Source organism: Corylus avellana, chromosome ca1 (assembly GCF_901000735.1).
Source record: "Corylus avellana chromosome ca1, CavTom2PMs-1.0".
NCBI classification, from domain to species: Eukaryota; Viridiplantae; Streptophyta; class Magnoliopsida; order Fagales; family Betulaceae; genus Corylus; species Corylus avellana.
In genome coordinates this window covers 40,113,909-40,128,348 of record NC_081541.1, presented here as the reverse complement: position 1 = coordinate 40,128,348, position 14,440 = coordinate 40,113,909, and the positions used below count along the sequence as shown (strand labels likewise).

The 14,440-nt window shown below is 33.4% G+C and overlaps 1 protein-coding gene across 1 annotated transcript; it reads left to right on the top strand.

Moving 5' to 3' along the window:
• Nucleotides 1-3,716: 3,716 nt before the first annotated feature.
• LOC132188359 (uncharacterized) lies at nt 3,717-7,439 on the top strand. The gene is made up of 2 exons (XM_059602788.1): nt 3,717-3,939; nt 4,891-7,439. The coding sequence occupies exon 2, from the start codon at nt 4,905-4,907 to the stop codon at nt 6,255-6,257; it is 1,353 nt and encodes a 450-aa protein (XP_059458771.1). The 5' UTR covers nt 3,717-3,939; nt 4,891-4,904; the 3' UTR covers nt 6,258-7,439.
• The last annotated feature ends 7,001 nt before the right edge of the window (nt 7,440-14,440 follow it).

Here is a 14,440-nt window from a genome sequence, read left to right as displayed (position 1 = left end):
TAATAAATTTTTTAATTGAAAAAAAAATGGCCAAAATTTTTGACGTGGCACTGTAGACACGTCAAAAACCTGAAATTTTTAACACCCCCGTTTTAACGGTTGAGAAACGTTAAAAGGCGCACGTCAAAAGGGGTTTTTGTCTTGACACGTCAAAAACTCCTAGTTAAAAATTCACTCCATTTTTGTAGTGATTTGATACGCGTACACTGTACAAATTACATAACAAGAGCCATAAATTTGAAGGAACCGTATCATAATTGAATCAAAATTTAATATTAATTTATCAATAATTTAATAATAATTTTGAGAGGCAGATTAATTATAAAGAATAAAAAATAAAAGCCTTACCATGCCGAACCTAAGAATCCGAGGCGGGTAAAGATATTGAGCACGCCCGGCGTGCTTCAACAGTGAAGCACGCCGGCCGTGATTTTTTTTTTATTATTTTAATTTTTTTGAAAAAAAAAAAAAAAAAAAAAATTTAGCCTGGCGTGCTTTACTGTTGAAGCACGCCAGGCGTGCTCTGAATCATGACTCATCCGAGGCATATCATAAATTCCCATGCACAGATATTGAGGCTACAAAAAGAGGTTAAAAGTTGAAGAATCTCTCAAGTAAATTGAATAGTAAAAGAAATATCTATATATATATATATATATATATATATACCCGGTAGATGATCGTGCATTTATACTGAACACAACGATAATGGATAGGTATAAATCCCTGGAAACAAAAATGATAGAGCCAATCATTCTTGACAAACTTGATGAAATTTCTGATGACGAATGGAATGATGAATGGAGTGATGAATATTGTGAAGGTTCATTTGATGAATTAACTGAGAGTTATGAGGATTACCTAATAAAGGATCCAACTGGTTCATGGTTGGATTACTGGCCCAAGATGTGAATCCAATCATCAAAGTAAGAAAGTATTACCTTCTTGTTTGTAGCATTAACAAAGACACAAATTTTCTTTTTATTTTATAATTTTTTGCGGATACTTTTTGTCACTTAATGTGATAAAATGATGTTTTCTGATCAATCAATGTTATCTTGTACTAGTTTGATATTTTCTAATGTGTTTTGATTAACTTATAATTTACTAGGTTTGTTGTGAATGTGTTTTTTTGGCACTGGCCTAGGGCTGGCCGGCAAAACAAGTATCTGGCAGGTACCCGTTTATCCTATGCATGCTTTTTTTATAATAAGATTTTAGATAATTCATGCATCTAATCTAAAATCTTATTATAAAAAAAGCATGCATAGAATAAATAGATACTTGTCAAGTACCTGTTTTGTCAACCCTACTGCAAATATAGTTGAAAGCTTTTCAATATAGACAAATCGTCTTATGTTTCTTAGCATTGTTTCGTAAGTTAACGCTCGTTATGAAAGTGAGATTATTTGAGTTTGTGAATTAGTTCCATGTAATGTAACCTGCATTCAAGAATTCATTTAGATGAATTTGTCGGTTTCTATTTAAATCTACCATGCTTGTTGAGATCCTACCAGGGTCCATTGCCTAGTTGAATTCTTTTTAGAAGATGCATTTGAATTCCTTGTATATAGACTTTTATGTTTGCAATGGTCAATAAAGTAATTTCAATTATAAGTTGAAATTATAAGCAAGAGGTCGTCCATAAGTTTGGATTGATGTAATGACCAATCACTACATTGAAAAGAAAATATTATGCAATATGTCCCATGTAGAATACAACAATCGTATTTATTTATTAAAAAAAAAAAAAAAAAACTCACAATCGTATTTATTTATTCATATTATTAATGCTTATTAATCGTATTTATTTATATATTTAAGGGATCTTGCTCTCAAACATTTGGACTGCTTCGATTACTTTTCTCACAAAGCCATTCCTCCTTAACTAATTTTGAATTTTTTTTTTATATATTTTTATTTATTGAAATTTAATGAAAATTTTCAAACGTCTTTTGCTTCCTGTACGTGGGAGGACATAAAAATACTTTCTATTTAAGAAAATTCTAAGTTTTTCTAAATGAGTTAATAATTTAAAAGTGTTGCTTTGTACTTGAGGGTGATTTAAATTACATTAATGTTTAATTTGAAAAGATAAAGAATATCGTATTATTTTTCAACATTTCGAGTGGGGAAGAAATCTCTATAATATTTCCTAAAACCTTTGAGCAATAAAGAATCTGAAAAAGACAAAAAACCAAAAAAAAAAAAAAAAAAAACAGAGAGTTGAATGTGCATGGAGCAAATTGTGACGTGTGTCATTAACTGAAGAAGAAATTACATAGAAGTGTGAAAGATAGGTGAGAAAACTAAGTTATGAAGTTATTGGAAATTTCAAACTTAAGTCTCTCTCTCTCTCTTAAGGAGCCATTGAGTGCATTATAACTAAAATCCAACTTGTCCATGGTACCACAATAAAGCAACAAGAGAAAGCATACTGAAATTATTAAAGGTTTCTACATTGTTATACTACTTATGTCTTATTTTTTTCTTCCAAAAAATGATGTGACTTTTAAAATTATCATTGAATTTGAAATGTATTAATATTAGATTTTAATCCAATGTGATTTTAAAAATCACAACACCTTTTAAGGATTAAAAAAAGAAAAGAAAAAGACAACAGTCCTACTTATAACATTAACCAGCAATAATTAAAATACATTAATGGGATCAACAATCAACATCCAAGTATTCGGAAAAGGATCCTCTCCATTTCAAAATCCCTCCATTTCCTCCATTTAGTGCATTTTAAAGGGTAGTGTTGTCCAAAAGTTTTAATGATGGCAGTGCAATAAATGCAATACCCTTTAAAATACACTAAATGGAGAAAATGGAGGGATTTTGAAATGGAGAGGATCCTATTCCCAAGTATTCCATGTAACAAATAAATGCTATTATGTGGTTTATACCAGGTCAAGCTGGGGTTAGCCCATCAACAAGACCTATCTTGGAAGGCCCATTATCTCTATCCATATGATCGTAGATCAATTTTTTTTTTCTTTTTTTTTTTGGAAGATAATGGATCGTAGATCAAAATTAACATATTATGCTTGCACCCCAAAAAAAAAAAAAAAAAAAAAAAAATTATGTTATGAAAATATTACATTTATTAATAGATAAGATTTTTAATACGGTAAAAAATGGATCTAATGATACAGGATATTTATGACTGAGAAACGTTTAAAGAACATAGTTTTAAGGGACTGTTAGAGATGTTTAAGGGGTCTAAAAGTGTTTTTAATACTCAAAAAGTCTATTTGAAGAAAAAAAGTACTTGTTTGGTAAAAAAAATTACAAGTGCCTTTAAAGGTCTAAAAAAACATAAAAATGACCAAAACACACTTTTTGCAAAAGCTTAAAAATGAAGTTTTTGCCCAAAAACTCTTTTTGACTTAAAAATTCTATTTTTCAAACGCAATCCTAAACAGATTCTAAGTCTTACAAGTCCGAGACGTCAATTAATTGAGTGGCTTCTACTGTAACGAATGGATTTCTACAATATAAAGCTCGAGCCTCGAGCTAAACCAAACGGGTTGTCGAACGGATTAGTTTATTTACGGCCATACCATAATTGTATTGAAAGATCATATTGGGTAAATATATAAGGCAGACCCACACTCTTGGCCGCATGCAAAGGCCCAGGCCTACAAGAAGACTTCGGAACAAGACTGATAACACTGATTTCCTACTCGTACAAGAAATCAAATCAAAAGACATTCTAAGCTACAAATCCTTCTCCCACGTTTGCGACACTTTTTCCTTATTTTCTGGTAATCCGAAACAAGACTGATAGCACTCTGAGCCTAACACCGCAGTCCCAAACTTTGAGCGACGAAAGCTTTCAGTCTTTCACACATTGTTAGAGACAAAGAGACAGCGTGGATCGTTCGGGGAAGCCAAAGAAGTAAAAAGGAAAAGAAGGGGAGAAAAATCTTCAAGGTAATCTCTTTCAACTTTAGATTTTTGTGGTGTTCTTATTGTTGTATAATATTTTGTTTATGTTTGGTGTTTGGGTTAATTTTTTATAAGATTTGAGTTTGCTTTTGAGATGGTTTTCGGTTGCGCGCTGAGAACCCAATATTTAATATTCCACGAAGATGAATTTGGGGAATTAGGTACTGAGATTTGGGGATATCTATAGAACTATTTTTCAACAATTACCCAAATTCATCAATTTCTCTCTGTCAACGCACACATATATAATCAATATAACAAAAGTTCTCTAAACTCTAAAGATAAAATACTAGATCGACTGAAAAGTATGCTGTACAATTGTTGTGAGGTGCCTTAGCTATAATTAATTAGTATTACAATTGGAGGCCTGTTAACTAGGTAGTAATGAGATTTTGTTTTTTTATCTTTTATTGTACTCCTCCCTACATTTTCAAACTTATCAAAAGAGTAAATTGTTGTTTTATGTTGTGTATGTGATTGCAATTTCTTTCTTAACTTTGATACCATTTTATCTTGATGTGTGTACAAGAAGTTTTTCGAGTTGTAAGGTAGAGATTTAAATCTTATCCCTCATTCAAGAATATATACTTCTCAATGCTTTTGATTTAATATGTATTTGAATTTGACCTGATCAAAGTAAAATAGAGATTAGGTTTGAGTATTCTTGTTTTTATGTTTTTTTTAATCGACAACCGCATTTAATAGAATCAAGCGAATCAAACTCTAAGACATTGTGCCCTTGATAATTGGATTGGATGAACAGAGGTTGTGTTTGATAGAGATTTCTTTACTTCTCTAAATCTTTGTTGCATTAGGAGAATATTACTGACTTAGCTTGACCTGACAATGATAATACTTTCTGTTTATGGGTTTTTTTTGCCTTTGTGCTCTTCTTGGTTGAATTGATCTTATTAGGCTTTAATTTATTTCATGTAGGAAAAAAATTGAACATGGTTAGAAGGAAAGATTCATTTTGGGAGTATGCGGAGGAATTGGAAAATGGTTTTATTTGTAAGTTTTGTGAAAAAGGTTTTGATGGGGGTATTTCAGCAATTAAATCACATTTGTCTGGGGTTGTTGACCTTGAAGCAATCCAGTTAGAAGCAAAACAAGCACTACTAGTGATTGACACCCCCACTAAGGGATCTAAAAATGTGCCAGCGTCAAGTAATGTTCTAGAGTGTGAAAGTTTTTCAAGTTCCTCATCATCACATATGCCAAATCTATGTAAGGGGCAAGATATGAGTATTTCAAGAACTAAATCATATTTGTCTGGGGTTAGTGACAGTGACAGTGACATTGAGATTCAAATTTGTCTACAAGTACCTGAAGCCGTTCAGTTAGAAGCAAAACAAGCAATTGACAATCCCACTAAGAGAGCTAAAAATGTGGCAGCGTCAAGTAATGTTCTAGAGTGTGAAAGTGTTTCAAGTTCCTCATTGTTTCATATGCGAAATCTTTGTACGGGACAAGATAGGAGTATGGTGGATAAACAACTTGCTAAGTTCATCATGTCATTGGGAATTTGTTTGGATGCCATCCAATCGCCCCTTTTCAAGGACTTTGTGAATGGCGTTGCTGAACATGGTCCTAGTTATGAATTACCAAGTTCTCTAACTCTCAAATCCCAGTTGATTCCAGATATCAAGAAAGAAGTTGAGGAATATGTTAGCAATGTCATAAAATATTCAGTTAAAACAGGTTGTACCTTGATGTACAATATATGGACTAGGAAATCGTCCAATACGCCAATTTTCATCTTCGTGGGTATCTTTGCATATACACCAATAGGAGTGGCATGCATGGATCCACCCGATATAATGCCCCTAGACATTCGTTATTTTGAAAAAACTGTGTCTTCCATCATGGAGTTAATTGGGCCTACAAATGTTGTACAACTTGTCATTAATAATGATAATTATGATGATGGTGGTACCGAGCATAACATTGATAATGACAGTCATGGCAACAGTGAGAAGGTAAGTGAGACTAAGGATATGCTTTCTAGAAAGTATCATTGGATTTACCAGACCCCGTGTGCTTGTCGGATTGGATTACTCTTGAGAAAAATATATAATGTTCCTTTTATATATAATACAATTGAAGTAGTGAAGTGGATAGTTCTATATATGTACAAGAATAAAGTTAATGTGTCTTTAAGAAGAGTACACAAAAAGAAAGATGTTATTGCTTCCCATTTTGTCCTGCTCACATCACTTTTAGAAGCTGAAAGTGTATTGCAACCTTTAGAGGTATCTATTTTAACATTGTGTAGTGGTTGGGGGAAGCAAATTAGTGGCTAGGAGCTGGCAGAAATTTTAAGAGGTGCAGAATTTATTGATTATGCTATTTGTTGCAAAGAATTTTGGAGGTGAGGGAAAATTGTAGCACAAGTTATGAAGCCACTATTTCAAGCTCTTTCTTTGGTTCATTGTGATGGCCCAACATCAGGATACTTATATGAGATGCAGTTAAGCAATGTTGCGACAACAATCATGTCCTTTATGATGTCATATGCAACATTTTAAGTGAAGTTCGAGATGATATTATTCATCTAATACATGCAGCTGCTGCCTTTTTAAATCCTATTTACGTGTGGAGTGAGAAATTTAAGGAGAATGTTGAAATGATGGATGGTGTAAGCTATATTTTGGAAAATTTGGTTGCAGTGGAAGAGAAGGAAGCTTTCATGAACCAAGTACAACTGTACCTACCGCATGAAAGACTCAAACCTGTTCACAGTTGAAGCCATGATGATGCTAGAAACATCCCATCCTCATGAGTTCAGTTAACTCTGTTTCTTTACTTGGTAAAAACTTATATATTTATGTTATTATCTTGAATTGTGCAGGAGTATGGTGGGAATCTTGTGGCAATCATCTCCCTGTATTACAAAAATATGACATTCGGATCTTGAGTCAACCTTGTAGTTCATTATGCAAGCGATATGAGATGCCGCAGAGTTACTTGGATGATCATGCATTTAGCGTGAATACAATGATGATGAAAAGGTATAAATCCGTAGAAACACAAATGACAAAGCCAATCATTCTTGACAAACTTGGTGAAGTTTCTGATGATGATTGGGATGATTGGGATGATTGGGATGGAGATTATGAAGAGTCATTTAATGATTTGACTAAATGTTTTGACGATGACATAGTAAAGGATCCAACTGGTTTGTGGTTGGATAGGTGGCCCAGGAATGGAATGGAATCACAAATATATATATATATATATATATATATATATATATATATATGTATCCTTTTTGTTTGTAGGAATCAGTCGTTTCATGATTTGCTAGTTTTGCATTTTCTATTATGTTTTGTATAGCTTATAATTTACTAGGTTTGTTGTGAGCGTGTTTTTTGGCACTGCAAATACAGTTGAAAGTTTTTCAGCATTAACAAACTGTCTTATATTTTCTTAGCATAGTTTTGTAAGTTAATGCTCTTTATGAAAACAAGATTATTTGAATTTGTGACTCAGCTATATCTGTTTTGAAGTGTCCAAGTTAAGTCTCAAATGGAGAGTATGCCCATTCAATAATTCATTTAGATGGATTTGTCAGTTTCCATTTAAATTTGCCATGCTTGTTCAGATCATCCTACGAGGGTCCATTGCCCAGTAGAATTCTTTTTATCAGTATACAATCAATTTTGAATTCTTCAATAACTTAATTGCAATATTTGGGCGAAATTATCAGCAAGAGCTATTAATTTTTAATGTTATTGTTCAATTTCTAATGTTATAATTTTTGTTGGGATGTAATGATCCATCACTGCTACTTTAGTATCCTAAGAAGCCCACTAGGAAGTATTAGATCCTTGTGTGTCCATTATTAACTGGACATTATTTCAAGGGAATTAAAGTCAATTTATTTGTATTTTCTTAGAGAATATAATTCAATGCAATTGTATTTTGTGAGTTTTTTTTCCATTTACTTGTATTGTGGATACTGCCCAAATTTTATAAATAGATGTATTTTTTTTTTCTTTTTTCCTATTAGGATTCAGTTATAAATACTTGTATTTGCCGAATGTTTACAATCAATATGTTTTCTCATATTACAATTTACAAGTGTATTTAGTTCAAAAAATTGGATAAAGCCATCTAAAAGACCTTTTATTTATTATAATTTTTTAAAGCCCATATATGTAATTTAAGTAAATTGAAAAACCCAAAAGAGCCTAAAATGCAAAGAGAATGTTATAGGCTGTTAGTAAAACAAAATAACCCACTTGTGTGTGGTTATGGACAGATTCTTGTCCTTCTCTTCTCATAGTGCGATGCAGAATAGGGGGTATTATTTGCCCATATAGTGCGGTTTACACATCTAATGTCATTATGCTGTTCAAATTTCTTTATGATAAAAATGAAGCATGAAAATTGTGTTTTTATATAACCCATTTAATACACAGGTCATTTGGGTTAGCCCAAACATGGCCTGTTTGACCCGTTTAAAGGAAATCCTTTGACCAAATTTTTATTTTTATTTTATTAAATTGTGAAATAAATGTAAATAAAAAACATTTGTTGGGTCACTATAGGTCATGCGCTTCACCTATAATTTACTTGCTTATTAAACGGGTTAAGCGGGTCCGCCTGACTGTGATCCAAACTCGATTATGTCAAACTCTAACCCACTAATTTCATGTCGGGCTCTCCGGTCGTGTACAAAATTGCTAGCCTTACTAGATATTATACCCTCATCTTCCTAGGTTGATGTGACGGTGTGCATAACCCTTCAAATTTTTTTTTTTTTTTTTTAAGATGACTAATCCAAGTCTAATGGGCATTGTAAAGTTGGTAATAGTGGCCCATGGTGGACGATCGGGATATTAATAAAGGAAGCAAATTTTAACTAAATTTCGCTTAAAAGACTAAGAGGTAGTTATACAATGATAGAGGAGACATCATCTGAGAAGGTGAGACAAAGAACCACCAAAATTAAATATTCTTTTAGGTCCATATTAAGATTTGAAAATTTTTATGGAAAAAAAAAAAAAAAAACTCTACAATAAGAGCTAGAAGTGCTGTGACAAAAGAGATTTGCCAGAGGTTGTATGGGTTTTTGGTAGATATAATCTCTAATAATTCAAGCAAAAGACTAAAAAAACTAAGGAACCTGGAAAAAAACAAAAATTAAAAAAGCAATGGAGAAGAGAAGTACGTGGGACCCTTCCTTTAGAGAAAGAAAAATAGGGGACCAAAACATCCCGTATTTTTGATTTAATCGGACACCTTATTTTCAACCGTCAAAAGAGAAATGGACCCACTAAAATTAACTTATATATATATATAAAAGATAAAATAATATTTTTGATTCATTCGGATTCGGACACCGTTTTTTTCATCTTTCTATATGACACCCGTTGCATATTTACCAATTGCCCCATCCCCATGGGTTGACTAGTATAAGGACCCAACTATTCGGTTTCCCGCATTTTCCGTCTTTCTATGTATATCACCGTGGCAATGTGGCATTGCACGGGCAAAAACAAATAGGGGATTGCTTCAAAACCGACGTCGCTTTTGTCACTACAAAATACAAATATTAAGAAAAGGAAGATGCATCTTCTTTCTCATTTTCTTTCTGGAAAAAGAAATATCATTAAATATTCAACATGGTATCTATCTAAAAAACTCACATCCATGGTACAACAACAAAGCAACAATAAAAGTACACTGAAATTATTGAAGGTTTCACAATTTACACCGCTGTTGGAACACCACCATTGCCCTCTTGCTCCAATGAGTTTTCGTTAGATGCTTGAGGTTCTGGTTGATAGCGTGGTTTAAAAATCTGTTGAAGCAACTCAAATATCTGCTGATATGAGCTGTGCAATGCCCTTATGAGTACCAATGCACATGAAAGCAAAAGGAACACCCCGAAAGGAGGAACGAGGATGAATATTAGTAGAGAACAGGCCAGAGCACCCAAAATGTCAGAAAAAAGCATAGCCATAGGGAGGTAGTTGCTATTCGGAATTGCTTGGGTGACTCGGGAAATTGCCACCAACGCTTCTGTGTAAAAATATGCTGTTACAATGAAAGCCGACATGGTTGTAGGATGCATGTCGTATGGAGATCTGCCTGAGTTTTGATACTTTATTTGGATAAGGGTAAGCAACGTTGCAATCTGAAATTGACGATCGCCCTTGACGTATCCAGTGTCCGCTTGCTCACTATCAAAACCAAAAAAGAAAATGATCAGAATGTTTACTTCAAAAGAAAAGAAAATGATCATGTAGATGTAGGTAGGATACTAACACTACTTTGCTGGTTAATCACAGTGAAAATTGAGTGCAGAAATGATAGAGAGCGAAAGGCCAAAGAGAAGAGAGAAATTTACACAAACCTTTCACGATTGCCCATGTTGTTTGCCTCCATTTTCTTCTATATTCTTGCTCTCTTCTGTCTGCGAGTGAAGGATTTAGGTGAATTGGTTGTAGGAGCTGCTATTTCCCATTTAGACGCTGGCTTTATATAATAGTGGGGGTGGGGGGGACAGGAATTGGCGTGGCACACCCTCTTCGAAATCCAACAATGCGTATAAAAAGTCATCATATTGAGACGGGCGTATTAAACAGCAGGGCGTATTAAACGGCCTTCCCGCATTTTATAAATCATTCGGGTTCGGGAGACACCCGTATTGAAAGAAAAGATAACATCTCAACTATCATTCAGATTCTCTCAACCCAAGACACCCGTATTTTCACCATTACTTGATTCATTCGGACACGTTGGTTTCAACTTTCAATTGTCAAAAGAAAAGGACCCACTCCCTCAAATGAACATACATAAGATTCTCTTTTTGTTTATAGCACTTTACGACGCAGAAAGTCTCATGTTCTGGTATATTGATTTTTATTTTTTTTAACTGATTTATTGATATTAAATCGCCGGTCTCCCTGATTGTGACCCCAATTCGATTATATCAAATCTTAACTTGCTAATTTCGTGTTGGGCTCTCGAGTCGTGTACAAAATTACTACCCTACAAGATATTACACCTTCATCTCATTAGGTTGATGTGACAGTGTTCATCAACTCTTAATATATATATATATAATCCAAAACTAATGGAAATTGTAAAGTTTGTTATAGTGGCTCATGGTGGACAATGTTGTTATTGATAATGAAGACAAATTTTAACTTAATTTTGCTTGAGAGACTAAGAGATAGTTATACAGTGGCGGAGGAGATCTCATCTAAGGCGGTGAGGCAGGAAACCACCGAAATCGAATATTTTTTAGGTCCATATTAGGGTCTTAAAATTTGTATGGACAAAAAATACTCTAAAATGAGAGCTAGAGGTGCTGTAGAGGTTATGGGTTTTTGGTAGATATAACCTCTAATAATTCAAACAAAATACTAGAAAAACTAAGGAACAAGGAAACATAATAAAAAAAAAAAAAAAAAAGAAAAAGAAGAAGAAATGAAGAAGAGAAGTACGTTGGAGTTGTGGTGGAGAGTTGTCGATCTCCACCCTTTAGGGGGAGATATATATATATTAATTGTTGTCGCGGGACTTTGGGAGAGAGAAAAATAGAAACATCTTGTATTTTTGACTCATTTGGGATAACGTATTAAATGGAGAATTATATATTCTAAGCAATTTTAAGTGATCTACTTGTGTCCTACTAAGAATGATGTGACTATTAAAATCACCATTTAAATTTAATAATGATCAATTAAAAGCTCAATCGTGATTTTAATAGTCACATCATTCTTAGTAGGACACAAGTAAAATACAAGTAAATCACCTAAAATTACTCATATATTCTTGCTCTCTTCCGTCCACGAGTGAAGGATTTGGATTTGGGGAACACACTTTGCAATATATATATATATAACAGTAGGGTCAAGGAATTGGCTTTGGAACACGCTTTCTTACAAGCAGTTGAATAAAGCATTAAATCATTCGGGTTCTAGACACACCCGTATTAAACGACGCCCGTACTTTTGAGTTTTGATTCATTCGGACATGTTGGTTTCAACTGTCGAAAGAAAAGGACCCACTCCCTAAAATGAACATAAGATACTAAATGCAACTGCGATTCTCTAAAATGCTACAAGTTTAAGCAAATAAAAAATAAATTTCATTATTTAATTAATATTTAAAATTAAACCAAACAAACAAATTCACACTTCATAACTTCGTTATCCACTTTATTATTCGTACAAAGTAATGCTAGAAGTAAGATTAGAATTCTCAATAGATCAAAATATAATAATAATCATCTTAAATTTAATCGTAATTTTAAAAATCAAATCACATTTACAAGGATTTAAGAAGACTTTAGTTCTCCTTCTAACATTACTCATTCATATATAAGACGATGAAATTTCTGGAAAACCATGCATATGTACAAAATGACTAAGCTAACCCCACATTTACATTTGATATCAACATAAAATAATTTATACCATTATATGTCTGGCAAAAGTTAGAAATAATTTTTTTTAAAAAAAAAAAAAATCATTTTCAAACATTTTCAAAACGTAACTTTGAGCTTTTTTAGATAAAAAAAAAAAAAAAAAAAAAAGAAGTCAAAAAATAATTTTAAAATTTTTTTACGAAACAAACTCATTTTTTTGCATGACACAATTCATTTTAATTTGCATATATGACACATCTCATTCGGCAGCTATTTTAAAAGCGTGCCAGTCTTGGTTCAGAGAAGCCTGTTTTCACTCTTTTGGTCCTTTGATTACTACTCTTTAACCTACACAAATTTTCCTTAAAAAGACATGGAATAATGAGTCCGAGGACACTGGTGCGTCTCTTGCGTAAGTGGCGTGTTGCCTCGTTTTTCTTTTTTATTTTTTATTTTAAAAAGTCATCCTCTTGCTTGCCAATGCCGGCCTGCATGCTGGTTAATTGTCTTGACATGTTAATATACCATTAAACTATTTTCATTTGATGTTAGCGAAGTTGCTAAGAAGCACTCTCTTTCATTATTATACTAATTACTAAATAATAAATAAATAAGCACCTAAGCCGGCCAAAACCTTCAAATCAAAGTTTTTAGAACAGCAATCCCAAACTTTGACGGACGAGAGCTTTCATAGAAGCTTTGCTGAGAAGCTGAAAGAGGGAGAGAGGAAGAAGGTGGATCGTTCTGGGGAAGTCAGAGAACGAAAAGGAAAAGGAAAAGAAGGGGAGAAAAATCGTCCAGGTAACCTCTTTAAAATTTAGATTTTTGCGGTGGTGTTGTTGGAAGATTATGTTTGGTGTTGGATTAGTTTTTTATAAGATTGAGTTTAAATTGGATTGCATGAACCAAAGTAGGGCCGGGGTTGTGTTTCAGAGAGATTTCTTCACTGCTCTAAATTTTTGTTGCATTTGGAGAATATTATTTAGGTAGCTTGAGCCGACAAAATGCTAATACTCTCAATTTATGGGTAATTTTTTTATATTCATTTCTTGTAGTGGCAAACACCATGTTTATCAAGAGATGATGCATGTATGTTCTATTGTGTTCATGATGATTGATTTTCCTTTGTGCTCATCTTGGTTGAATTGATGCTATTTGGCTTTAATTCATTTCATGTAGGAAAAAAAATTGAACATGGTTAGAAGGAAAGATCCATTTTGGGAGTATGCAAAGGACTTAAAAAATGGTCGTTTTTCCTGGGGGTAATTCAAGAATTAAAGCACATTTGTCTGGGATTAGAGGCCGAGATATTCAAATTTGTGAAAAAGTACCTCAAACAATTCAGTCACAAGCCCGAGATGCAGTCCCTCCCACTAAGAGAGCTAAAAATGTGGCAGCATCAAATAATATTTTTGAGGGTAAGAGTATTTCGGGTTCATCATCATTACATATGCCCAATCTATGTGAGGTACAAGATAAGAGTACAGTGGATCAACAATTGGTTAAGTTCCTCGTGTCGGAGGGAATTCGTCCTCGTGCAATTGAATCACCCTTCTTCAAAAACTTTGTGAATGGCGTTGCTGAACATGGTCCCAGTTACAAACTCCCAGATCCTCTCAATATCACATCAAAGTTGGCGCCAAATATCAAAAATGAAGTTGAGAAATACATTGAAAATGTCATAAAGGAGTCAATTAAAACAGGTTGTACATTAATGTACAAAAGACGGTGGTATCGTAAGGAATGGCTCCTGGACATCTATGCATATACACCAATTGGAGTGGCGTGCATCAAGACACTCAAGAATCCTTCCAGCCTTGCTGTAGACGAATTTTTTCGTTCTGAAACAACCTTGTCTTCTGTTATGGAGGTTATTGGGCCTACAAATGTTGTACAATTTATCATTAATGATGATGATGATATCATTAATGATGTTGATGTTTTTGAGATCGAGCCAAGTAAGGATATGTTTTGCCGTAAGTATCCTTGGATTTACTTGACCCGATGTTCTACTGTTGATATTTTCTCTCTGCGAAGAAATATGTTATATTCCTGTTGTAAAGTGTACAATTACAGTAGCGAAGTGGATTGTTTTATATA

What these genes read in the sequence shown, in the direction of transcription:
- LOC132188359 (XM_059602788.1), top strand. Translation starts at nt 4,905, where the DNA reads ATGGTTAGAAGGAAAGATTCATTTTGGGAGTATGCGGAGGAATTGGAA.